This window comes from Poecilia formosa, unplaced genomic scaffold (assembly GCF_000485575.1).
Source record: "Poecilia formosa unplaced genomic scaffold, Poecilia_formosa-5.1.2 Scaffold442, whole genome shotgun sequence".
Taxonomy (NCBI): Eukaryota; Metazoa; Chordata; class Actinopteri; order Cyprinodontiformes; family Poeciliidae; genus Poecilia; species Poecilia formosa.
The window spans coordinates 269,080-296,009 of record NW_006800381.1 but is presented as its reverse complement, the minus strand read 5'-3'; the positions used below and the strand labels follow the sequence as shown (position 1 = coordinate 296,009).

The 26,930-nt window shown below is 37.3% G+C and overlaps 1 protein-coding gene and 1 long non-coding RNA gene across 7 annotated transcripts in view; one reads left to right on the top strand and one right to left on the bottom strand.

The window, feature by feature from the left end:
- tjp1b (tight junction protein 1b) overlaps positions 1-26,930 on the bottom strand; it is a 106,100-nt gene that overhangs the window by 71,500 nt on the left and 7,670 nt on the right. For 4 of the 6 annotated variants that reach the window (XM_016663755.1, XM_016663757.1, XM_016663758.1 and 1 more), the window contains exon 1: positions 14,747-15,302. The exons of 1 other annotated variant lie outside the window; for it this stretch is intronic. In XM_016663755.1, coding sequence (XP_016519241.1) covers positions 14,747-14,898 — 152 coding nt within the window. In that variant the 5' untranslated portion in view covers positions 14,899-15,302. Of the gene's footprint in view, positions 1-14,746; positions 15,303-26,930 lie in introns of those variants that run through there. One more of the 6 variants, XM_016663760.1, reaches the window with a different exon arrangement.
- LOC107833751 (uncharacterized) overlaps positions 1-26,930 on the top strand; it is a 29,201-nt gene that overhangs the window by 1,339 nt on the left and 932 nt on the right. Inside the window, exon 2 of the long non-coding RNA XR_001659519.1 lies at positions 11,741-11,785. This is a non-coding gene — a long non-coding RNA (uncharacterized LOC107833751). The remainder of the gene's footprint in view (positions 1-11,740; positions 11,786-26,930) is intronic.

Below are 26,930 nucleotides of genomic sequence, written 5' to 3'. Positions count from 1 at the left end.
CCATCCATCCATCCATCCATCCATCCATCCATCCATCCATCCATCCATCCATCCATCCATCCATCCATCCATCCATCCATCCATCCATCCATCCCCACTTGTCTAATGTTAATTGGGTTGATGTTTTCCAGTGTTTTTCCTCCATGTTTTACATGTTTCAACACACCTGATTCAAATGATTGTAGTTCAATATTAACCGTCTATCAAATGAAGTCAGGAATGCTAAAGCAGCAAAACATCTTAACTTCGCAGGACTCTGTGCCTGAGGACCAGGACTGGGAAACACTGGCTAAGCTAATAGGTCCAGGAGGGAACACGGACATTCCCGTCCCTGGTGAAAGTTTCCAGAACATTCTGGGAGATCCCAACGTCTGCCCAGCCCACAAGGGATACACAGAGTCAGGCTTTGAGGAACTGATATGCACAGCAATAGGTCTGCCTGCTACTTTTGATAAAACGGACCAGATCATTAAAGCAAACTGAAATATACTCATACATATATATTTTTTTTGCCAGAGTCTGCATGAATTTATACTGCAGAATTACTCCCCACAGGAGCAACAAAACACTTTTTACATTAAAAGTATAGCTAAGCTGGACAGCTGCATTCTGAAAAACTGACACACATCTATAAATAACAGAAAAAAACTGAAGGGTTTAAAAAAATGTTACTTTAAATACTATAAAATAAATAAATACATATGTATCTCTAGTCCATATGTTTAAAGACATATGGACAAGATTTACAGACATTTTATTCTCACTGTCTGAAGTTAAATCAGACTAAACTTTTCTTGGTTAGTTAGAATTACCAAATTTATTTATAAAACTTATTGAGAACATATTTTAGAGATTTTTTTGTAACTTGTTTTGCATATTGTGTTTAAACATTTAATTTGAGCAGGAAGGCAATTTATCTTAACCCGATTTGCTTGGATTGTTTCAGTGTAATGAATATTATTAATGGCTCAGTGACTTACTGCCCTGTGTAATTAAAATAAAGGTTGACAGACACTTTACACGTCAAACATTAATCATTGGACAATTTTTTGTTAAATTAGTGTTTTATTCTCACCAGTCAGGTGTCTGAGAGACATTTAATGACATAAAATGTCAAACATTTTACCTTGTCCCTGATGTATTATGTACATACCATCTCAAGATATTAACAGAAAGAAATCATATCATATTGCAGTCAGAGGTGGGTAGTGTACCCAAAAATTTTACTAAAAGTAAAAAAAAAAATTACTCAAATAAGAGTAAAAAGGTATTGGTAAAAAGTCTGCTCAAGTAGCGACTAACTGATCAAAAATATAAGTCATATAATATTTAAAAATTACACAATTAGATGGACAAAAATATAAAGTTAAGTGGAAATTGTGGTATTTTAAGGATGAAAATAACAATATTTCATATAAGAAGCAAAATATAAAATCAGGCAAAAATAAACTGAATATAAAACTTCAGAAACTTTAATAAAAACCATAGGTTGTCTGCTGAATTTTCGGTTTAAAGATGTTAATTTTTCATTCAGTGGGTAGAAAATACACAAATTTTACTCAAGTAAAAGTAGCGACACTTCATAATAAAAGTACTCAAATAAAAGTGAAATGCATAGCGTAGTAAAAATACTCCTAAAAGTACATGTTTTCAAAAAAGTTACTCAAGTAAAAGTAATTAAGTAAATGTAACTAATTACTACCCAAGTCTGATCATAGTGAAATGTGGTGCTGGAAAAACTCACCTTAAAATAGATTTTGATAACTATCTCAATTGTATGCAAAGACTAAAGCAATGACATGAGGAGTATTAGCTTCAACACAAATACATTTAATTTTAAATGATGTGACATAAGCAAGTCCAATAGGATTTTACAATTTGTTGTAAGAAATGAGAAACTGCTACTATGATGAGCTGGAGAGTAAACTAACAGCTTGATTCTTATCAGAAAAAGGAACCATTTTAGTTTACGAACAAATGGATTGCTGGTAGAGTTCATTGTGTTCATTTGGTGCTGTAGTTGGCTCTCATCCAACTAAATAATAAATTAGCATTACCTAGGCTAATAGATATGCTTTTATATGCTGAGCAGCAGAGGTCTGAACACATGAAACATAATGGGAGGAAAAGATGAACAGCGATGGGGGAGAAAGAGAAAAGCACCCTCCACTTTTCTATCTGCATTAATTCAATAGTTGCCTGAGGCAGATAGAGGTGCTTACTGGCTAGAAATGCAGAGTAAAAGCCTTCAACAATACGTTTGGTCAATTACAGCTGACCTCAGATGGTTCTCATAAACAATTCAGCAAACATGACTAATGAGAAAATCGCTTGGACTGTATTACAAAGCTGCTGCAGTCCTGCGCATTCACAGACCGGTTTCTTGGATGTTGATTCTGAGGTGGATTTCAGCCAAAACACCTCAAAGGCACAACACATCGTAGTGCCAGCAACGCTGCCGACTCAGATATAACGTGTGCACTCAATGATTTCATCCTCTCTAACAAATCTGCAGGTATGATGCGCCTCGCTGGAGATTTGTGACACTGAAATGAAATAGAAATATGACTTCTTCACTTAAATTATTTAAAGGCTCTGTTAGGCTTTCTTGGATAAAATGCATTTGCTTCCAAATTGTGTCATTTGGAGGCCATCATGGCGGGAAGGGACAGAAGTTTGGGACAAAGACTGAGAAAGAAAATTTAACACAACTGAATGGAAATCTGTGGCATTTTATGGCTGAAACGATTATTGAAATTATCTTCAACTAATCTAGTAATTGATTAATTGTTAACTTGAGTGTACAGACTCAAAAAAATAACAACATTCAGAGCAGCAATGAAGCCAAAGTTGTAGAAAACTATCTACATTTTGCATTGAAGATTAAAAAAACAACCTTTGTCTGTAAATATTTTTTTACCCATAACTCGTGAAGTGAGATATTTTTAGCTGGTTCAAATTCTGTAACCCAAATTTCCTATAAAGCACTTTTTCCAGTCCAATTATTAATCCATTAATCCAAAAAATAATCAACAGATCAGCCCTACACTGTATTGATCTCAACTCAATAAAAAATGGCTGAGCTTGTCGCCCTTTTCTACTAACATCAAGCGTTTCTTTTTCTTCTATAAAAAAGGAATTAAAATATTTGCTTACTGGAATATCTAAAGCATTTCTGATACTGTATAAAAAAGGTTTAAGCAAACATCTACAGAACTGGTTGATTCTTTTATTCGATTAATCGATTAATCTATAACAAAAATAATAGCTAGTTGCAGTCCATATTTCTGTATCTAAATAAATATGTTTTTTTCTAGGAGTGTTGCTATTAGCTGTAGATCCAATTAAAATGTATTTCTCTTCAATTTCAATTTTCAAACAATAAAGGAACATTTTACAAATAGAGATTATACAGATTTATGTATGCCACTGGCTTAATCAAATCCAATCAAAAGTAGAAATAAACTTTTGGGAATCAACTTAGAGTTCTGACTTTCCAACTTCCAGCAAATGAAAGGAAATCTGAGCATTACAAAAGCAAAAAACTGCATGCTTTGACTTTGCCACTTCCCATTTGTGCTTATGTATGTTAAATTATTCAAAGGCAATAGTTAGGATAATAAAATACATTTTACTTTGCTCAAACACAAAGTAAAGGTGTAAAAGAGACAATACAACATTGATTAAAACCACTAACGTAAAGTTTTGTGGTTGTACAGCTATCGTTTTATTGGGGCCTACTATAAACTGAGACTAAAGATACTGATTGTTTATTATGAATCCATAAAACCGTGTTGATTTAAAAAACGAAAATCCAAACTGTCTCTTTAATCTGCAGTCAGCAGAATGTTAGCTAAGCACTGTACAAATATGGTGCTTCACAAAATGCACCTTGAACTTTTTCATATAACTTCAGACTACAACCATAAACCTAAATGTATTTAATTGGAATGTTATTTTGTTGACCAACACAAAATGTGCACACCCCAAATGATGTATAATAAATTTGTACTGAGCCCACTTGAGGCAATAAATGTAGAAGCTACTTTTTGCTGCAACTGCTGCTGCAAATCTATTGTAGTATATCTCTAAATTTGCACATCGAGAGATTGAAATGTCTGCTCACTTTTACAAAATAGATCAATCTCAGTGAGATTTTATTGTCAGTATCTGTGGACATTAAGTTTGAAGTTTTGTCACAGATTTTCAATTATATCTGGACATTGACTGGGCCATTTTCACACATAAATTTGCTTTTATCTACACCAGTCCATTGCAGCTCTGCCAGTACGTTCAGGACTGATGTCTGGGTGAAATGTGAATCAGTCCAAGTTATTTTTTAGCCTTTTTGCAGGATTTCTTACAGGATTGCCCTCTTTTACAGTTCATCCATCTTCCCATCGACTTCGACCAGGTTCTCTGTTCCTGTATTCGGGAACCCCAGTTTCACTGTGGGGATTATGTGTGTTCAGGGAATACATTTTCCAACACGTGCTATACAAAATATGTCCCTTACATTTTCTTTTTTTTAAAGGTTTTATTGGCTCTAGTGGTCTTTATTTAATAGTGAATTGACAGGAAAGTGGGTGATGAGAGAAAGCGGAAGACATGCGGCAAAGGTCACCTGGCCGGGAATCGAACCTGTGACTTAACCCCCTGCGCCACCACAGTGCCCCCACTTCCTTACATTTTCTGAACAAAATCATTCTTAGATAATGAGATTTTTGCCTATTTTGAGATATTTTAGCTCACTTCAAACCCCCGCCCCCTAACTCAACGTTTGCACTCGCAAGTGAAGATGGCTGCTAACAGATGCACAATTATACAACTGTACATCTTTGAAATTCATACAAATGCAACAAGTTCTTTCTATATGGTAAGTTAACAACAAAACACTTGTCTTTTCCAGCAGCCATTATACAGCAGCTGATCAAACATGCTGGAGTTCTGGTTGCTAGGTGACGGAGTGGGCTCTGCTGGGGTTGCTATGGAAACTGTGCAGTGCCCCTGGAATGTGACTCAACAACAAGCAGATTTTTGAAACAGGTCACTTTCCAGACGCCAAAAAACATAAACTTACTCCCAAAAGAACAACTGGGTGCTTTTTGGGCTGGTTTTTCTGTATTTCCTGTTCTATTTGTTTGGTTTAACAGAGATGGTTTGTGTCTTTTGCAAGTCTTTGCTTTCAATCTCTTTATTCTTATCTCTTGACATTCACAAAGAAAGCAGAGTAATATTTCCATATATGCTAAAAGTACTGCTTTCATAAAACCGACTGAACAGCTTCCAGGTCTGCACACTTTTAAGCTCATGTCAGACCAGTGTTAATGCTGGAAATAAATTAGTCTCATCTGTGACGGCCCTGCACGCAGCCTCAGCCCTTAATCTGCTGCCTGGTTTTCCTGAGCATCTTGATCGCTCCATGGGTGGTCTCATACCAAAACAAGACTCTGTTTTTCCTCCCCGATATAAAAGGAGTGCCCTCCCTCGCCTTTTAGCATTATGTACGTGTAGCCGGGTTTTATTTTAACAGTATTACAGTTGTGAAGTTTGTCAAAATCGGTTTATTTGTTCTCCAAATTCATTTTGTTCTGTCGAAAAGTTGTTTTCTGCTGATGTTTACTCGCTATGTAACTGCTCTTGGCAGTTGGTGGTTACCGTAGCAACCAGTAACTGACAGTTTGTCCCCTTCTTTTCTTTCTGTTGCCGTCCATAACTGTACTCTGGTTTTTTACATTATATTTTAGCATACATTTTGAGCCTTAATAAATTAAACATTGACCAACATATTTGATGAGTATTGATCATTTTTATGATGGCACTCATCAAAATGTAATGCTTGTTACTGGATTTCTAAATTGTTGACTGTATGGTGTCTTTTATGTGTTTGTATTTTTATGATGTCAAGCACTTTATTGCTAAAATATGCTACACAAATAAACATGACTGACTGATTAATGTTGTGCATTTTAAGCACAACTGTTAACTGCTCATTGGCAACCATTGCTCTGTAGTTTGTTTAGGGTTATTTATGGTATTTTATTTAATGTATGAAGGCAGAAGCTACTGAACTGATGTTAACCACCAACTTGATTTTCTCTCTTTGCTACAAAGTAATGCTTCAGTTATCAATTGTATGATCGTCTCTTAAAGTGATATATTTATTGCCATTTGTGTGGAAGATGAGGTTGGCACCTGTTTTTCTGTTGCCGTCGGTAACAGAGGAGCAAAGCGGCTGGTTTGATGCTGACCACCAACTTCGTGTCTGTTGTGAAATCAACCTGCTGGACGTGAGACGAACAAAGAGCGGCTACGTGTGAACAAAGGAAAACCACCTGAGAAGCTAATGAAATGAGATCAATGCAGAAACCTGATGGCCAGATTACCACAACAGAGTTTAATAAGGTTGCTCACCGATAAGGCTGAGCAGAAGCCTGGCGCTAACACAAAGGGAGGGCGGGGACACATTGATCAGTTGCAGGACGTTATGCTGTCCCTCAGGCTGTCTTAGAGGAGCTATCAGCTAAGATTAGCTCAAGCAATTATGGCTGCTGCTTAATCAGCAGCTCAATACGCAATGTTATGCTTCATTCCTCCCAACTTGGCCGCTGCCAGTACCACATTTAACAGAGGGGAGCAATCCGGAGGGCTTTTCTGCAGCATAAACACTAAAACACGTAAAGAGAAATAAAGCAGAAGGGCAGCACAATAATTATTTAGGAGGAAAAGTGCATCTGAAAAACATAACAAAAGCAAAATAGACTTGTTGTAAACCCCTTGCAGGCTTGCAACAGAGTGTAAAGTTCATTGAGTTAGGTTAAAGCAACTCTTGGGCTGTGTGCAAAAAAAAGAAAAGGGAATGGCTTTTTAAGACTGCAGGCGAGAGGAACATCTGTTTGGAAAGAGCATGCCTAATTTAGAGAGCTGCTGCCGCTACTCTGCCTTTATCAAAGGCAAGCAGAGCTGCTCTGCCTCTAATGAGCGCCGCACGTGGCACACACATATAAAACCCGGTGGGTGAAAGGTGCAAGTGTTCAGGCAGAGCAGTACGTAATCTCAACGCCACACACTGTGAGGGCGGCAGCGCGAGAAGCTGCTGGGACCGTTTGACCAGACACGAAGCAGAGTTATCCCTGCAGTCAATTAAAAATGAATAAATAGCATCTAAAAAAAGGAGGAAGCTCTGTCTTTTTTCTCAATTCATGTCTTAGATGCACACAAAAATATGCCTGAATGATGCAATTAGGATGTCATACATGGAGTCTTTACTCATCTGCAAAAGGGAGATGGTGAGAGATGAAAAAAATGATTTTAAAACCAAATGCGTTGATTTTGACTTGTGTAAGTCATTGTTCAAAAGAAAGCGATAAAATACAAAGAAGTGACAAAAATGTGTTTAATTTATCCATTACTTTGCCACTATCTTATGCAGGTTAGTTTCTGTAATCCTAATAAATTTTGCATTTCTTATATTTTGCATTCTGGGCTACTTTAGTGTTTAGATATGCTATGATGACTTGTTCCTGTGTTCTGGTATTCATTTTGTCATTCCCCACTCAGTCCCTTCAGCTCTTTAACTTCCAGCTTTCCAGTTAATCAGACTCACCTGATTCACATCAAGTAATCAACATTACAGGTAATTAACTCATTGTCTTCATCCACATCTGTGCCAACAACTTCCAGTGAAAACACCTATATCAGGGGTGTGTCCAAACATTTTGCACTGAGGGCCAAAATGCCAAAGCTGAAAGTGTTCAGGGGTCAAATTTTTCCTGGTTTTCCCAATTAAAAAAAATTCCTGCACAGCAATAAGTAAAATAATATTTTACGTTTGCCTGTAAGTAATATTTTCTTCTACAACTTTTGTTTTGCTTAGCCAAATGTAATGGATGGGTGTGCCAAAGTCTGTTTTAGAGTAAAATATTAAAATAAAAGACTAACTAAAAGAAAATTTTATGTTGTACTGAACATTTTCCTTCTAAGAAGATATAAACTCGCCACAGAAAATAGAAATCCAAAGATGGCCAAATCTGTGCCATTCTTGAGCTGTGGTCAGGGGCCACACAAAATTAATCCAAGAACCACAAATGGCCCCTGTGCCACACTTTGGACACCCCTGACTGATATCTTTTGGTTTTACTGCACTCTAAAACCAATCAGGATCCTTCTGGGGAAAAATGTAAAATGCTAGTTTTTAATTTCTTGCAGAGAGAAGATAAAGGATTCCTTCAGATATTTAGATGTTTTCATCAGTTTTGTCCTCTACAAACTGTTACAAAGTGTGAGTTTATGCTGCGTTTGATGCAGACGCCAGTTTATAGTCGACCGTTTGTTTGCCCCCAGGCTGTGCCTCAGTTACAGGGCCTCTCTACCCACTGACCTCTGGAAATCCACACCAATCACACATGACCTCGGTGTACAAGTCAACATCACAGCACATTCATGTCATCACACTCCCTCTGGGTTTTTGCCAAATTTGCTTGTATCGTGCGAGGACTGGTGACTTAAGAGCAATAATGTTTCAGCTGCTCTCTCACTCGGGATGTGAGAGGGTTTTACAGGAAAGAAAAAGCAGATCGTTGATTAAAATGTTTGGATCTTACTCTGGCCGAGTGATAAGAACTGTCCGTTCTGATAAACTCCATTGTGATGAATCAAAGAAAAGAAAATTAAATTTGCAATATTTAGCAACAGTTTGGCAGTTATAGTTTGTCACAATTAGTATGGTTCTGGGTGAATTCCACCTGTCAACCATTTCTGATCACACCATTTTTACCCCATCATACTTTCATTTCTTATGCTCAATTAAATTTTTTCATAAATTTAGGGGGGGGGGAATGTATAACTCCTATATGTAGATTTAAATGTATATTAGTTCCACTGATTGCCAGTTGACAGGTGAAATAAGAAACTAAGCTCCCAGATTGAATCTACATAAACACAAGTAACCCACAGCCAGTTGATAATTTTCTAGATTATAGAAAATTATTTTAAATTATTGCTTATCAAAGCAGGTAAATGAGGAACATTAGGGAACAAAGTGTTCCCCAGTGGAGAAAAGAAACGACTATCGGTGCAAAATGTCCTGTAGCTGACTGAAAAAAAAAGGAAAGTACAAAATGGTGAAGGGGTGAAATATACAGCCTCTGTATTTACATTAAACCAGACTGACACGACTAGATACACCGTATGAAACCTTGAACAGGTTAGGATTGGTCTGTGAGATATAAAGAACGTGGTTTTTTTTTTTTACAGTTTTGCACAAAATCATTCTGACATAATGAGATTCTACTTAGTTTAGCCTATTTTGAGCTCCTGTCAAAGTGTCTTGTGTGGAGAATTATTCTGTCTTTATGCCGAGTTCTTGATGTATGAGGTTAAAGAAGAGTCAGTGAGTTCATAAATTCCATTCATTAATACTAAACTACAGCTGGTCCATCATGACCTGCCACCTATAGGAGGTAACAGACAAAATGGCACCCCAGAAGAGTTTGTGATCTCCTTTGTCAGCCTCTATCTAAGTTAAGCCCCAAAGAGGGCGTTCCCTAGCGTGTCCTTTCCTCTACACATAGCTCTCATTTGCATTTCCTAACGTGTCCTTTCCTCGAGCTTTAGCTTAGCAACCAGCTAAAAGAGATAGAAGGAAAACACAGAATTATTTACTCTCAACACTTGTTACTTTAAATCTAAATAAGAATAAGTTCCTGCTGGCTGCAGCGTGAAAATGGCTGCAAATGGCTGCGCAGTTATACAGCTGTACATCTTTGAAAAGCAAAAGCGGAGCGTCCTGCACAACCAACAAGAATGTAGCAAGTTGTTTCTGATTGGTTAAGTCAACAACCAAACACTTGTCTATTCCAGCAGCCATTGTAGAGCACATAGAGCAGTAAAACCAGCTGACAAACATGCCGGAGCTCAGCTTGGGTTGCTAGGTTACTGGCTGGGTTGCTGATTCTGAAGATTTTTGAAGCTGCTCCTCTTACAGACAGCGGAAAACATGAACCTGCTTAAAAACGATTTGTTTTTTAAGCTCTTAGAAACTGCTCTTAGAGAAGTACAAAAACATGCAAAATGTGAATTCTGAATAATCCCCCTTTAACAAATGTGTAATGCATTTCTCCACACACAGTATGAAACAAAACACCAGTTAAGGATTTGTTTTTTAAAGCCTCATGCAAGATGTATCCTCAAATACCTCTGACCAGGGTCTCAGCTCTTCACTCAACCTATTAAAAGTTTTCTACTTAACAAGCTTGGCCCTTTTGTATTAGCACATTGCTGATGAAACAAAACAGCCTCTTTGACAATAAGCTTGATTATGGAGATGGAAGACTGAAAACAACAATAAGAGCTGACACATGAAAGGAGCCCCCAGTTTCTGTGAAACCCCTCATCTTCTTCTCAAAGGGCAATTAGGCTAATAAGACGACGACTAAAGAATATGATCAGCCAAGGAGACTGAAAGCTAATAAGCTGCATGTGATAAGCCTCTGACCCCCTGCTGAGGTTACAGCAACATTTTGACTTCAGTGCCATCACAGCGTTGAGTTTTTTAAAGGAGATGGTGATCAGAATTTACACTAAACCTATAAATCTTAAATTATTCACACATTTCTAGTTTGGTTATGTATACGTCTCCTTTAATCTTTCACAGTTTACAAATTCTTCCGTTTAAAAATAAAATGGATGTTTGGTTGAAGATTGAAGCTTCATTGTCGGTTCTATTTTTACTGAGACTGAAAATTTTAAATATACAGAGTGGAAAAATTCCACATAAAAAAAGAAGCTGATATGTTTAAAACTTAGTTATACAGACAATAAAATAAACATTGTATTTGAAACTTCTCAGATTATGTCTCGATATTCTTTTTAATTGAATGCCAAAGAAATACGTTATAAGGTATGGGGTTAGCTTGGTTATCGAGCAATTTGGCAAATCCAACTATAAAATTGATAAGTTGAGTTTGATCTGAAATGAGAGTTGGCCATAAGTTTGCAAGCGGCTGATATGTAACCCACTGTAGAGACCGTGTTTCATTTCATATCGTATGAATCCAGATTAGATGGTCCAAGAAGCTGAAACTAACAGCTAATCAGCTGAACCAGTGCAGCTCTGTACTGTCCTGCATAACTCTAATCTCAAAACGTCTTACATGCTCATTTTAACAGCATTTAAGAATTTTTAAAGGTGAACTATTGTTTTTTCTTTAACATATTAGAAAAACTCTATGGTTTATATGAAACATGTTCGTTACATTTTTTGCACAAGATTATTTTTAATCCGCTGAGTTCTGCCGATTTTGAGCTGCTTTCCGAATGAGCTGTTTTAGGGCGTCTTGTCACTTTAAATCCAAATAAGGTGCTGCTGGCCATGCCCCCCCTTTTCAGCGTTTGCATTACCTAAAAATGGTTGAAACAGATACGCTATTATAAAACTGTGCATCTTTGAAAAGCAGAAGTGGAGCCTCCTGCACAAACAACAAGAATGCAACAAGTTGTTTCTGGATGGTAAGCCAACAACAACTTGTCTTTTCCAGCAGCCATTGTAGTGCATACATTGGTAAAATCAGCTGACCAAAAGTCCAGGAGCTCTGCTTGGGTTGCTAGGTAACAGCGCAGCGCCTGTTGAATGTGACTCAACAATTGGGAGGTTTTTGAAATGCCTCATTTTCCAGACACCAATAAAACATTATCTTATTGCCAAAAGTGGTTTTAGAAGCAGGTGTGACCAAAATGGAAGCATAAAAACATGCAAATTGTGAATTTTCATAATAGGTCCCCTTAAGTTGTCACCGACTTCTTTGCATTTACAAAGAAGCAAATTATTTTCTTTCAGGGTCAGGTAATGTCTCCTCTTAGCCTTTTGTACCGCCGTTTTTTTTTTTTTTTTTTTTTATACCTATGTGTTTTTAACTTTTTAACAAGAAGAAGAAGAACTCAAGTATATGAACTACAGTCAAGTTTTGAAGAATATATTTTCGTTTTTTTTTTTGGGTTGTTCAACACTAGACTTTTTTGGGTAGAAAAAAAGATGGGACATTCTGTACTGAGCATTCATCCTTACAGGAGGACGTTTTGTACCCACTCTGACAACCAATGAATTGAAGCTATTTTCTAAAATCTACTAAAATTAAGTGTATCTATGTGTCTCCAGTAAATAACACCTAACTGGAGAACGTTACAGAGAATTGTTCAGCTACAGTCAACAGAAGATCAGTAATCGTACATTCAGGGGCAGTTCTAGACCAAAAGTACCAGGACTGGGTCAGTGTGATTTCATGGGGCACCAAACTAAATAATGAAAACAAAATGAAAAATGTTTTATCATTTAATCCACAAAGCCAAAGCTACTTGTGGGTCTGCAGCTACGGTTTGTAGATCCCTGATGAAAACTGAGAAACAAGCTAAAAGTGCAACACCTTAATGTGAGATTTAAGCATTTGAGTTACTATTTTTTTCATAACTTGTGAAAGTACTTAACTACAAAGGTTGAGTAACTATTACGTAACTGTTTAGGCCTAATGGGTCTAAACAGAGGAGCATTCTGCATGTATAAAACAGTTGTGCAAATTAACAAGCTGTTATTTTTACAGGAAATGGAAGTAGAAGTGATGCACCACCAATGATTTTCCAGAGTGAAGGAGCTTCTCTAACATTTGCCAAGATCAAAACAGTCTTGGAAAACCTCAGTGGTTTATGCAAAATCTACTTTATGAACCTTTAAATCGTCATCATGATGAGTTAGATGGTAACAAAGAGAATTACAGAGAACAGAGATGAGTTACAAGGGAACTAATGGATGGAGGCAGTCCGCCACCAATTATCTTCCTGTGTGAAACATGAACTGAGCATGTAAAATATTTCCTATCCTATCCATCACTCTGATGTAAAACAAAATATACAAAAACAAAATTATTATAGAAATGTAAGTGACATTTAATTTTGTCTTCACTGCCTTACTTTTAATCAAACTGCTACTCTTAATGGACCATGTTCTGATTGTTGATTTTTTGGGGGAGGGTTTGTTAAATAACTGACCGTTGGAGACAACGGTGAAAACCTGCTGTGATGTTTCAGAGATCCAGATCAGTTTCTGCGTCCTGGACGACTTGTTCTGGATTTAAACTCAACGAAGGTAACAAGACACTTAGAAACTAGAAACTCATAGCAGAACCGCACTTCAAAAATCCTGAGCTACTTTTTAAGGGTTAGTAAAGGAACATTAAGTACTAGATTCTGGTTTAGTTTTTACTGGAGGTTCCCATCTTTTGACTACTTGTGCTTTTTAGCTCTACGTTACATGTGTCAAACTCAAGGCCTGGGAGCCAAACTCGGTCTGCCACAGCTTTTTATGTGGCCCTCTAGATTCAAATCAGCAAATTACATCCTTCAATCCCTCCATTTGTTTTGCACAAATTCATGCAAAATCAATAGATCCCTGCAGTTTTTCATGCTAATGAATAACTGAGTTTATTGAAAATTTTATGCAAAATTAGTCAAAATTTGGGGTTTAAGTGATGCTATGCCACCTGCAGGTGGCAGTATTTTTTACTCTTACAACACTTCTTCCTCAGCCTTACTTGATGTTAAGCAATAGTCTGTGATCAATACAGAGTAACAAAAAGTCACATTTAACGTCACACATAAGCACAAATATTACAAAATTTCTTGCAAATATGTCTAAATTTGCATCACAAACTCCGTGATTTTAATTGCAAAAAGTCCCCCCAAAAATCACAAAATTCTGAAAGGACTTGTTAATTAATTTTAAGATCTTATCTATATCTATTTATTAATATTTGAACAGTTTATTAATGGTTTTCAGCAATACATTCTGGCACAAACAGCCTTTGTGGACATTCATGGCAAAAAATTAACATGATCATTAGTTAGCTGATATTTATCTTGTAAAAAGCTGATGCTAAAATTTCCACTAAAGATTGTCCAAACCCAATAGATAGTCACTATTGGGTTTGGGTTTTAGATGTGATGATAACTGTAAAGCTTCTCATACAATGAAGCCATGTCTAAGAGATCTTTGTGTAAATCACTATCAGGGCGCTGCTGAGTCCTAATTAACTGCCTTTGCTTTCAAACTAATCCAGCTATAATTAGGGATCCGGTGTCACACACGTCGCGGCAATCCGCTTTACAGTGAAGAAGAGGAGTAAGAGGGGAAAGCTGCCTCGAAGTAAACAAACAGACAAGGCCACAGAAGCAAAGTGAAAGGTGGAGACTGCATTAAAAGTGGAGTAATGAGGACACTGGTGTGGTGGACAGACAGGACACAAACACATGCTGGAGGCAGAGAGATGTTTATTATAGACACAGAAATGAGAAGATGATGTTTCATGCTTTAGTTTTTATTAATCAGTCACAGAGGAGAGGGGGAGAAGCAGGAAGAGGGCTGGACACATGAAGTTATGAGGAGAGGAAACAATGAATGAGGCCATGGCTTCACCCCTACTACATCCAACTTTATAAACTGACGGAGAGCACTCATGCACAAGCACACGGCGTAGGTGTGATGGTTGCAACACGGTGCAGCAGGCTGGCTGCAGTGCCTGATACGAGTATTATGTCACTCCACAGAATGAGCCGGCTACATTTTTCTTTTTTTCTCGGCTCACCGTATTTTGACAGACGTAAAGGCGGCGAACAACACCGCCAACTCCACCTACCCTCCAACCAAACCTGCATCATCATCATCATCATCCTGATCCGCACCAAGATTCATCATACTCACCACATTCGCTTCCTGGGTGGAAGACAATGTTCTTTGTTGACAGCGGTCACCCCCAGAGCCAGCTGCATAACAGTAATGTATTTCTGGTAATTCACCATGGTACTGTCCACCGCTACTAAAAATCCAACCCAAAGAAAAGCGCAGGTGATCATATATTTCTCTATTCCTCCTTGGCATCCGCCTCCGCTGCGTCTTCCGCGCTCAGCATCACAACGCCATTTCCAGCGCTGAAGGACTGACAGTGAAAACACTCCCCAAGGAGCTGAGCGAAAGGTGCCGTACCGCTGCGACCCATGTCTGCAATGACACGCTGGCCGGGCTCTAGCGCTCGCAACCGGACCGCCGATCCATTCGATTGGTTATTTATCAGCGTGCTGTTGAGGGGTGTTTTTTTTTTTTGTAATATATATTTTTATATATATTTATATAAAAAATAATGCACACGGTCGGGATTTGGACATTATCTCCTTCCTCCTGCCTCCTCCCTCCCTCCTAGCCAAGGTTGGAAACACTCTCTTAAAAACGCTGCAGCGTCCAGGCGTTCGCGCGCGCGCGTGGGTGCGTGGAGGTGGAGGAAGGGGGGGGGATGCGCGTGCACGCGTGTGTCTGTGCGTGTGTGTACAGTGTAGTCAGAAGGGAGGAGGAGGAGGAGGAGCGAGGAAGAGAGGGAGGTTGTTTGGAGTCGCTCAGAGATGCTGTACTAGCTGTTCGGGAAGCCCAAAGTTTGCCTAAATAAATTACACCTCGCCTCTCCGTTGGAGAAAGCGGAGACGCTTTGGTGTTATGCAATAGTTCCCGGAAGCAGGGGAAGCTGCGACAGGGGCGTAGCTAGAAACTGAGAGCTCCCTGAGCACCTTGGTCCCCTCTGTGTGAGGGAATACCAGGGCCAGTTGGAGAAAAATTAAATTAAGGAAGAAGGTTTTTTTTTGTGTGTTGGTGTTGCAGTCATTGCAAGATTAAAGCTGAAATAACTAAATTAAGAAAATACATTTATATATCTATTTGTAATTTGTTATTACACAACACCAATGACAGCAAAATAATGCAAATATTTTGTTGTGTTTGCAAGGTCCAATCCAAAGGAAAGAGTTGTGTTGTAAACCAGTTACATTCAGTCAATTACATTTACTTGAGTAATGTTTTTTTTATCTACTTTTAGGAGTATTTTTACAATGCTGTACTTTTTAATTTTACTTGAGTAATTTTATTATGAAGTATTGCTACTCTTACTTGAGTAATACTTCAGAATTTTCTACCCATTGAATGAAAAACAAACATGTTTTAACCAAAAATTCACCAGACACATGTGTACCTGCAGTTTTTGTTAAAGCTTCACATTGAAAGAAAATTTTATTTTGTTTTTTCTGCTTTCTTGTAATTTAGATATTGTGCCAATTCCTGCATATTTACACTGCCAGGAATTGTAGTAATGTTGATTAATATGTGCTGTTCTAATCAAATAAATTAAATTAAACATGTTTTGGTGAAACTTTAGAGAAATGCAATTAAAATCACTTCCATGTAAACACGAACTGAAAAATACATTTAGAAACAATGACGTCAAACTTGTAACCTGTATTCAGCTGCGCAAAGCAGATGAATACAGGCAAAACAGACTTTTTATAAAAGTTATGTACTACTGTAGCTTTAAAGAAAAGTAGGAAACATTTATGCCATCAGCCTAAATACTGCATAGTTTCCAGTGATATTTGACTTTTCATTCCACCGAAGTGTAAATGCATTTTTTTCCAGATACACAACGAAAAACCTTTTTGTTTGGGAGTAACGCCATAATGTCAAGATTAAAGTGCAAGTGTACAAAACCAATCTAAACCTGGTGCAAAGACTGTATATAAATGAGCGACTTTCTTCTTTAACGTCGTCTTTAACAAGGAAGCGTCCTGTGAAATAACAGCAGTTTCAGCATGCTATCTTTATTATCAAGATTTTATTTTTAACATTTCAACTCAGTTTTCTAATGGAAAAACCACAAAAATAATAAAAAATACAATTAAAAAACACCAAGAAAAAATACCCTAACTCTGCTTCTTAGCTATCAGACATTAGATAAATACTATTTATATTAAAGCAGAAAAACCTCCTAACATTAAATATAGCTGAAATTGTTAATTCTGGGCTATAGATTTGCAGTTTCAGTAGCTATTTGGGTGTATTTTCTCCACATACCCCATGTATACACACATTATGTATATTTTATATTCCCTTCTCACCCTCCGTGGGTGGTCTCTTTCATCCTCTGAGCTCGGGTCCTCTACCAGAGGCCTGGGAGCTTGAGGGTTCTCCTCCAGTATCTTGGCTGTGCCTAGAACTGCACATTTCTGGACTGAGATGTCTGATGTTGTTCCTGGGATCTGTTTGAGCCACTGCTCCAGTTTGGGGGTGACTGCCCCGAGGGCCCCGATGACCACAGGCACCACTGTGGTCTTCACCTTCCAGGCCTTCTCCAGTTCCTCTCTGAGGCCCTGGTATTTCTCCAGTTTCTCATGCTCCTTTTTCCTGACAAACATTGATAAAATATTTGAGCATTTCCACACGCGCCAAACTAGTGTTAAGGTTTATTTCTGCAGCGCTGCTCGGTGGTGTTGTGGTTGTCAACGTTGCCTCACAGCAGCAACATTTCTGCTATAAATCTGAGCTGTCCTCTCCTTTATCGGTTGCTTCCACACATCGAGGCCTGCACGGATTATTTTACGTTACTCCCATCTTCTTCTTTCCTCTGTTTTGTTTATACTTTCAGAAGTCTAACCTTAGGAGTTGCTGTTTACACAATCAAACTTTACAAGTTTACATTAGTGACATTTACAAGTGTTATTCCTAGGGCGACTGCACTACCCTTATATATGCTGCCAATGGCGACAACTGCCTCATACGGACAGGCGATTAGGCATCGTTCACAAACACCAAACAGCTGCTTTGCAGACGGTTCTCCTCTTGCTAGCGAATTTCTAACTCGGAGGAAAAAAAGAGAACCATAAAAAAGCAGATCTATAAACACATACAGGGCCTGCAGGGCGGACACAGAAGAGGAGCAGACTGCTGAAGCTGTGAGTTTCCTACGATTTGGCAAGACAAAACTGAAACCAAAGCTATTAAACCTTTCACAACTTCATGCTGAGTTAGCCTTTACTTTTTAGTTTCCTAAGATTTACTTAATTCATTTTGAGCTTTAAATGAACATGTCGACATAAACAAAAATTTTGAGTGAAGAGGAGCAGCTTGAAGAAAAAAGTCAATTTGCTGAACTGTAAGCGACTAAGCACCAACTAACCATCCATTCAGATACAGCTTTAAACACAAAACAGGCAAAATGTATATATTAAAAAATATTTTACATACTTCATTATACCTTAACAAAATATTAAATTGATCCTTTCTCCTATAAAGTTCCATTTATTTATATATATATGTTGCTTTTTTAAAGAAAAATCTTCTGACCCTCTCAAATTATAATTTATATCTGTTAGAAATATTCTGTTATCACTTTTACAGTAGTATTTAGTTTGTTTTTTTTATTTAAAGTGTTTTGGCTTTCTACTGTGTGTGTGTGTGTGTGAGCTAATATTAGGGCGAAACCTGTGTCTTCCCATTATTTACAAGAATGTCTTTGTAACATGACTAACAGGATTCAAGGTTCCTTTAGACGAAACTTGCTTTTCCCTCAACCTTGAGTCCTTATCTACCGGAATATTCCTCACTTGTGAAACTGCCTGTGTGCAGAAGTAGTTTTTGCAATATCTCTTTTATTTTTATTTATCTTTTCACTTTTATTTATTACAAACAGGTTTTAAAAAAACAAGAGAACAAGAAATCAGGGGAGAGAGAAATAAATTATGTTTACCAAGAAGTGAACACTTATTTAATTCAATACATCTTAATAAATTTTTATAATTTTTTTTATTTTGCAAATGTGCTGGTATGATACTATTCTGTATTTTAAACATAACTTGCAGAATATAAATAATGCACCAAATTGTGAGATTTCATTAATATTAAGTTGAAGAATGCTGGATTTGTTGGATCTCTGCAAGGTTTTCTGTTTATAAAAAAATATATATACATTTTCCGTTTAGTTCCCTCTGTGTTTATTTCAGTTTTTAATTCTCTTTTGGTCAGCAGTGTTTTATTCCCCTATTTGTGCCTCTTGCTGTTAAATCATGATCACTGATTGTAGCCGAGGTAAATGAGGCCTGAAACGCTTCAGATGCTCCCAGTGCCTCTGTGACCGCCTGGACTGGAGTCATTGATCTGAAATTGATCACTAATCCTTTCCTGATTGATGGATGTCTGTGCTTTTTCTCATCCGTTCTTGAATTTCTTTAAATTTGAGACTTAACGTGCTGCTTTTTGAGATCTCTCAGCCTACTTCATGTCATCAGACAGGTCCTATGTATGTGCAGTTATCAGGCCTGAGTGTGCATCATGAAACAAAGCAACAAAAAAAGAAGTGGCTAATCACATTTACAGAATTTATAACATAAGAGGAAATTATATTTACGCATTGAGCCAGATTGTTTTGGATATGTTTTTTTTTTTCTTAACAAATAAAATAATAATTTAAGTTCAGTTTCTGTTACCTTTATGTTATATTTCAATTTACTGGATGATCCAAAACAGTTACGTTTGACAAAAGGAGATTTGAGACAAAGTAAATGCAGTTTTAAACAAAATATACACTCTTGAAAAAAGTCTAGAGTGTATATTACCGACTGCGGATGTAAATGGCATGAGTGATATTTATACTTTTGAGCACAAATACAGTAGAAAACCAAGAAAGGAAAACACAAATCTAAAGAAACTAAATAGAAATGCACAAAAAACAAAATCTAACAATAAGGAATAAACTGGTATGGCAAGACATTTCGAGCAATAATGAACACAGGAGACTGAACAGAATATGGACCAGAAATTAAATAAACAAACATGCAGGACCACAACAATAAATTATGAAAATAGACCTCAAGGAAAGAATTGATATGACAGAAACTATGACGAATAAATAACACAAATAAAACGATCGCAAACCAGCAGCCAAAAACCCCCAAAAAGAAAATTAAGACAGTAAAGAAGAGGAACTTTTTAATTCATTCATTAGAGCTGCAGTATGTAGCTTTTATATAAAAATATGTCATGACAGTATGATATCAGACAGATCATCTTTGGAAAAAAAAAAGAAAATATTTTCTTCCTTCTACCAGTATTAGAAACAACCAATCAGAGCCAGGAGGTGGGTCCTAGCGCTGTCAATCATGCTCATGCTCTCCGCTACCATACAGTTTCTCCCCATCGGGAATGCTAAGGCTAGTTAGCACTGATGATGGTGGATAAACGGTTTTCCTGGAGCGGTGAGTTGTTTCTCCACCATTAGCACATTTAGCAGCACATTCACAAGGATGATTGACAGCGCTAAGACGCTCCTCCAGGCTCTGATTGGTTGTTTTTCTTCAGACGGCAAGAGCAGTGCATGGAAGAAGACAAATTTATTCAAAATGATCTGTGCCGTATAATACTGTCGCAACATGGTGATAGGTTTAACAAATATGTCAAAAACATTTTTTATGAAGTTAAATAATTAATTTAGTTTATTAATTTGTTCATGTACTGAAATTCTTCTACAAAATTTCACGAGTTCCTTCTCCAGATTTGTTTATGTACTTGCTGCACTCGATGTTATGGAGACAGGCGGCGAGCGTCAGTCTGTATCGCAGTGACTCAGAGTTTGTTGAGCAGGAGATTCGGTACACAGCTGCTGCTCTTCAGTGGACCGGGCCCACAGCACCTGTCATTAGCAGCAAACAGAGGCCGGAGCCGGTTGCTTTCCAGTCAATAGACTGACACACTGGTGCCTCTCAGAGCTCCACAGTAAGTCGATTAGTCTAGACTTTGAGGTCTTAGAGGAGTGAGCCGCTTTGTCACCTGAGTTTGAGAAGTGCTTCCCTCACTCTCACCTGACAGATTTAAGCAGCCGGGCCAGATAGATGGAAGCTGAGCACACCGGGAAAAAAAACACTGATCTAGAGGGACAGCTCTAGAAACAAACAGTCACACATTTCCATATGCAGACAGAATGTAGTGGTAAAGCAGAAATTCATTTTGTTCACATACCAAATATATGTAAGCACAAATGAGACATGTACATCATATTCCAGGTCACTAAACTGAGATAAAATTCCAATTTCTCTAATAAGTTGAGGTGTTTAAAGGGCAAAACTCATATTTTGCACATTTCTATACTTCCATTTGGGTTTTACTGTTCGGAGCCCCCTATGGGGACATGGAGGATTTTTTTTTTCTCCCTTTGTGTTACCTCGCTAAACTTTTGGGTTCTCCTGCAATAATGTGCTGATCAGAATGTGGCGTAATTGAATAAGAGTGGCCGCCGTACTTTTTGCTATACTGTGAGGTTTTCTTAAGGTTTTTATATGCATCTTGTTTGTGAGATATCTGAAGTTTTATATCTTTTTTGAGGATAGAAATGCACCACAAACCTATGTGCAAAATGCAAAAGTAAATCAAGCCAAACATGGGCTTTCCATCTCTTTCCATCTGTTCTAAGACAAAAACAGAAATCACTGTAATAAGGAAAAAAAAAAAAGAAAAAATACATCCAAACTATTTGGATGTTATTTTCAAGGGGTAATAAAGTCATATCTGACAGTTTTGATTGTGTCTTTTTTTTGTTTGTCTGAATGGTTCATAAAGAGCCGTTTTCAGTGCTGTTCCATCTCAACCTTATAAAAAAAGACATGAGCAGTGAATAAATTCATTTTCAATTCGTTTTTTGCACCAAAGAGTTAAGAATATATAAACACATTTTCACTGAGGCTCTTTAGATGTTTACATATGTGAAATTTTAAACTGACATTTGTGACTGTATACAAAATAGACCAGCAAATATTGCAGTAAAGTTATAAACAGCTCAAGCACTTAAAAAAAGGTAAAACCCACTCTGCCATTTTTTGGCAATATGTTCATGATTTTTGGTGCCTGGAAAAATAAATCTTCTGAATGTAACGTCACAAATCAGCAAGCTCTCCCCGTCTCCTAGCAACCCCAGCAAAGCACAGCCCGTTTCTTAGCAACCCCAGACCGTCACCTAGCAACCCAAGCTGAGTTCCAGGACGTCTGTTTGCGGCGTGGCCACAAGCAGCTTATCTGGATTTAAAGTGACAAGATGCCCTAAAACAGCTCAGAAGAGGCAGAACTTGGATAATAAAATTTGAAATCTTATTATCTAAGAATGATTTTGTCCAAAATATAATGAACATGTTTTGCATCCTATCTTGTTCACGGAAGCATAAAAGGTTATCTTTAAGAAACCATCACATTCTTACTAATACAATGCATCTAAATGAGCATCCAGCATCTTGTGAAACTTAATTCAGTCTTTTGTGCGCTTGCCAAAATGGTTATTTCCGGGTGACTGGAAGCAGAAAATCCTTCAGGGCATGAGATGAACCAAAATATAAACTCAAGAATTCACTCATCCATACTTGTTGCTTAGAGGGTTTCTAATGTTATCTGTATGCATAATAAAGAAAGAGGTGATGCAGAGTGGGAAGAAAAGCATTGTTGTGGCTTAAATTCACAGATTTGAAAAAAAAGGAAAATACAATGTATTAACATGTAAATGTGATGGAAGGTGGTATATTTCTGCATAAAATAATTTCTATAAAGTGAATCTTGCATGTATATTATTAGTTGCAGAAAGAAAAATAATACAGCAACAGAAAATCAGATGCAGTTTAAAGTGTGTAGCAGACTTCGTAAGCACATAGCAATCCCCCAGGATCCTAACGTTGATAAAATAAGTAAATATTAGTTGGACTTTTTTTTATATAGATCAGAAGACTTTCAATTTAGATTCAAGGTGAAGTTTTTTGAGGCCTACTTTGTTGATTTACACAGAACTTTAGTCGAGTTGTTTGAGTATATGTACATGACAGAAATGCTCTTTTAGTTGTTTCGTAAATAAACAGAAAGTCCACCAAAGGATATTCTCTTCATTGTGAGAACCTACTTTTACTTTCGATGCCTAAATCCAAACTGAACTTGGGAAGAAATCTAACGAAACTAACTAATTTATTCATGACAATGCTAAGTTTTACCGTTTTGCTGTGAATGTTCTGCAAACTGTGTGTTGCTGCCAGGATATTTTTTTTTTAATTTGATGGCATTTTCCTGGTCAAATAAAGTTCAATAATAATAATAATAATAATAATGAAGAAGAAGAAAATTCTAGTTCTTGGACGCCCCTCCTCTTTGCAATGCCGCCCTGGGCCACCACCCAGATCAAAAATCACCAGTGGGAAGATGGGTAGTTTCAGAGTCAGAACTGAACTGTGGAGTTCAGGTGGAATAATAACAGCTAATGGTGGTTTTAGACTAAAAATTTTAATATAAAATGTTGTTATAGTTAACTAAACCAAATACAAAACAAACTGAAACTGAGAAAACATTTTCGTTAGCTGAAATGAACAAAAATGTAATTAATTGGAAATACCTGTACCTAACTGGGACTACATCGTGTGTTTATAAAACTAACTAAAACATACATGTTTTTATGTTTGTGAATCTATTCTTTTGTTGTCTTTCGAACTGATGTGAAATTATGATTTTTTTTCCTGGACACATGGAGTTTACGTCAACTGTTGGCGAATTACGGTACTCTATTCTCATCCTGGCGGCGCTAGTCCTGAAAATGATGATGGCAAAAGAAGTGAGAAATCACCAGAGTCAGTTTGTTCAACAATAAATGAAAATGGTATCAAGACCCAATCAATGTAAACATAATCACAAGACAATACTTTGACTTTTTTTGAATTAAAAATTAACCAAAGTATGAAAAAACTAAAACCACTGCTACAAACCCCCCCTAAATATTTAACAATAACAGATAAAACTGGCAAACACACTCTACAGTCTAATTAAAGGAAACTAAATTAGGCAAGCAAGACGCCATTATGAAATAAAACTAAACTATAATGAAAAACCCAAAAGCTATTATAACCCTGATGCAGGCTGGCAGAAATGTCACTGCCTGTTGTTAGCTACATCAGCGGTTAACGTATAACCCACTAATAAAATCATCAGAGCAAAGCTGCACTCCAACAAACCCACCAGCACAGCATCATGTCTCTTCCTATTAACCAGGACAACACAGAGACAAAACTCCTGAACTCCTGAGATAGAGACACGGCAGCCATTAGTGGACGGAAAAACTGCTAAGAAGTTCCCTGTCTGTGTCTGCCTCCTGCTCTCAGTCACCTACGCATGGATGTCTGAAGATACACTGCAAAAACACACAAACACACCAGTTTCTGGTGAAAATACTTCAAATAAAACCAAGCTATGGTGGAGTATTAGGACCAAACTAAGAAAGAAAAAACAAAAATAGCTATGAGAATAAAGTTATAATAGAGTAAAGTCAAAGTAATGAGATTAAAGTCATACTATTTCTAGATTAAAGTAATACAATTACAATAATAGTCGTATGAGAATAAAGTCATAGTATTTTGAGCATAAAGTTGTAAAATTATGACTTTATTCCTGTAATACTTTGACTTTATTTTCGTATTATTTAACTTTATTTTCAAATTTTAATTTTTTAAATTTTCTTAGTGTGGTGCAAATATTCCGTCGCACCAAACTAATTTACAAGTAACTTTTTAGCAAGATAGTACTGGTACTATTGCCAGATTATTTCGCTTATAAAAACACATCTTTGCCTTGTTGAGAGTAAAATAATCTGCCAATTGTACTAGTACTTTTTCATCAACATTAAGGAATTATTGACTTAAAATAGGTTCATATGTTGCTGAAAAGTTACTTCAAAGATAAAACTAGAGTAAAAATGGCTGTTAGGATTTAGTGTTTTTGCAGTGCATGGGAACCAGTGGTAGTGTGTCAGTGGGGAAGCTCTGACACAGCAGTGGGTCAGTGGCTGTACTGCAGTCTGAAGCCCACTGCATATCCATGCACCCTCCACTGCAGCACTTTGATTTCACATTGGCACCCCCTCCTTCTGCATTTCTACAGTAATGGCTCTGAGCAGCCTGCCCCATCATTACCCTTCTCACATGAGAACCCACTGCTGACATCCTTTATTGTACATCACACACACACTCACACACACGCTGTAGCTTCACACCGGCACGCAAAGGCACACGTGTGTGCTAATAACACACTAAAGTACTTTATTTTAGAACGTAAATAGGACAGACGGGGCTGCCCTTCTTTTTCGTGTCCTCAGACTTGCTCATCTACTTTATCCCGTGCAGCAAAAGATAAAAAATAAATCATCAAAGTTGGTTTGTAGGACTCAGAGGCTGCTCCCAGCGGAGACAAACCTGGATGAGAGCCCCACGAACCCGCTGCCTGCTGTAACGCTGTGATTTATTGCTTTTGCGGAAAACAAAGAGGAGTTCACGGAGAAAGTCCTCTTTCCATGAATGCACTGCACCAAGAAGACCAAGAGTAATGAAACGCGTTTGCAGAGAGAGTCACACCTCGATGCTGTCGCAGTGCTTTCTCTCTCTGTGTGCTGCGAGGTGAGTCATCGGCCCAGGGAAGCATAACCTCACGGCTCCAGCTAATCTCTGCTCTCCTCCTCCACCTTCTCTTCAACCTGCCAGCATCTCATTTTCTTCATGTTTGGAGGCAGCTGCTTAAACGCATGGAAGGCCTAGGATCCTAGCACAACTGCCTGAATCACAGGTTTCAGCAGAAACATTCTGCAATAAAAAAGCAGTGCATTTTCCAGAGTGTCTGCATAACCGCACATCTTCTCTTGCATTTTCACGCTGAAATGTGTGGTTTTAAAAACATTTATATCTCTTAAAGCTTCAGTATGTAACCTTTATAAATGTTTTCTACATATTTGTTGAAACGGTCACCATGTCGTGACAGTATAATACGACAGATTATCTGTGAAAACAATTAAGCTCCTCCACCTCCTCCCAGTGCTAAAATTAATATCTTCAGAAATGCACAACTCCCAGACAAAAACAGCCAATCAGAGCGAGGAGGAGGGTCTCTGTGCTGTCAATTTTGCATGTGTATGTGGTGCTAAATGTGCTAACGGTGGAGGAGCAACTCCTCTAATGTTGAAAAACACAATTTCACAATTGCAGGGTTTCCATTAAATAATAAATGCAATTAAAGTCAGACGTTAAGTTTGTTATCACGACAAGTTGATAAAAAAAACACGCCACGCCATCATCCTCCTACCACTTCCTGTCGTCTTCTTTGTCTTTTCCGTTAGTAACATCCAGATGTTGATCACATGATGCGAAAAAAGTGTTTTCATTGGAAGTTTTGCAAAATATGTTCAAGCAAAAGCTTTTTATCAAAAAATGTGCGTTTTTCCAAAATTGCCGTGTTTCCTTTAAGCGACCATCTTTTCATGATTCCATTTTATGGTCAATGGACAGATGGTGAGAGGAAAGCTGGTCAGCATCTTTTTCCCCATATTATTTATTTTGAATATGTAAATGATACCTAGTTTCCCACTTATTACAAAATACATACATTTCGCTATATTAAATAAAACTTAAGGAAGCACGATAAGTGTAAAACCAGAGAAACGGTGGAGGTCGCAGGTCATTCTCCCCCGGTTGTGGGACCTCTGCAGGCCCATCAGTGCAGCCCTTAGAGACAATCTTTAGGTCAAAGTCATGGATCTGACTTTGCTTATCCAACATGTCAGGTGATTTCACCTGGGAGACTTGATGCAGATTTGGGAATCTGGCATATTTTGCCTTTTTTTTTAATCTTAGATTTTCAGCTTAATAAAACTGTGATGCTTTCCAAACAGGGCTGGATTTAAAAGTATGAGGGCCCCGGGCTGGAGCCACGTTTGGTGCCCTATCAACTAAGAAAAAACTAATTTATCAATTCAAATTACAGTCCTACACATCAGCAGGTGAAAATTTAGGGTTTAATAATTGGCCAAATATTGTTTATATTCATCACAATCTAAAAATAGAAATAGAAATCACCTAACTTGGAGTTTTATATTAAACTCGTGTATAAAGTACAGTGGTTGAAAATTAAAAATAAAATAAATTATATATATATATATATATATATACAAATTCAAATTATTAAATTGATAATGATTGCAAATTAAAAATTAAATTAATACTGTATATACATATATAAATTA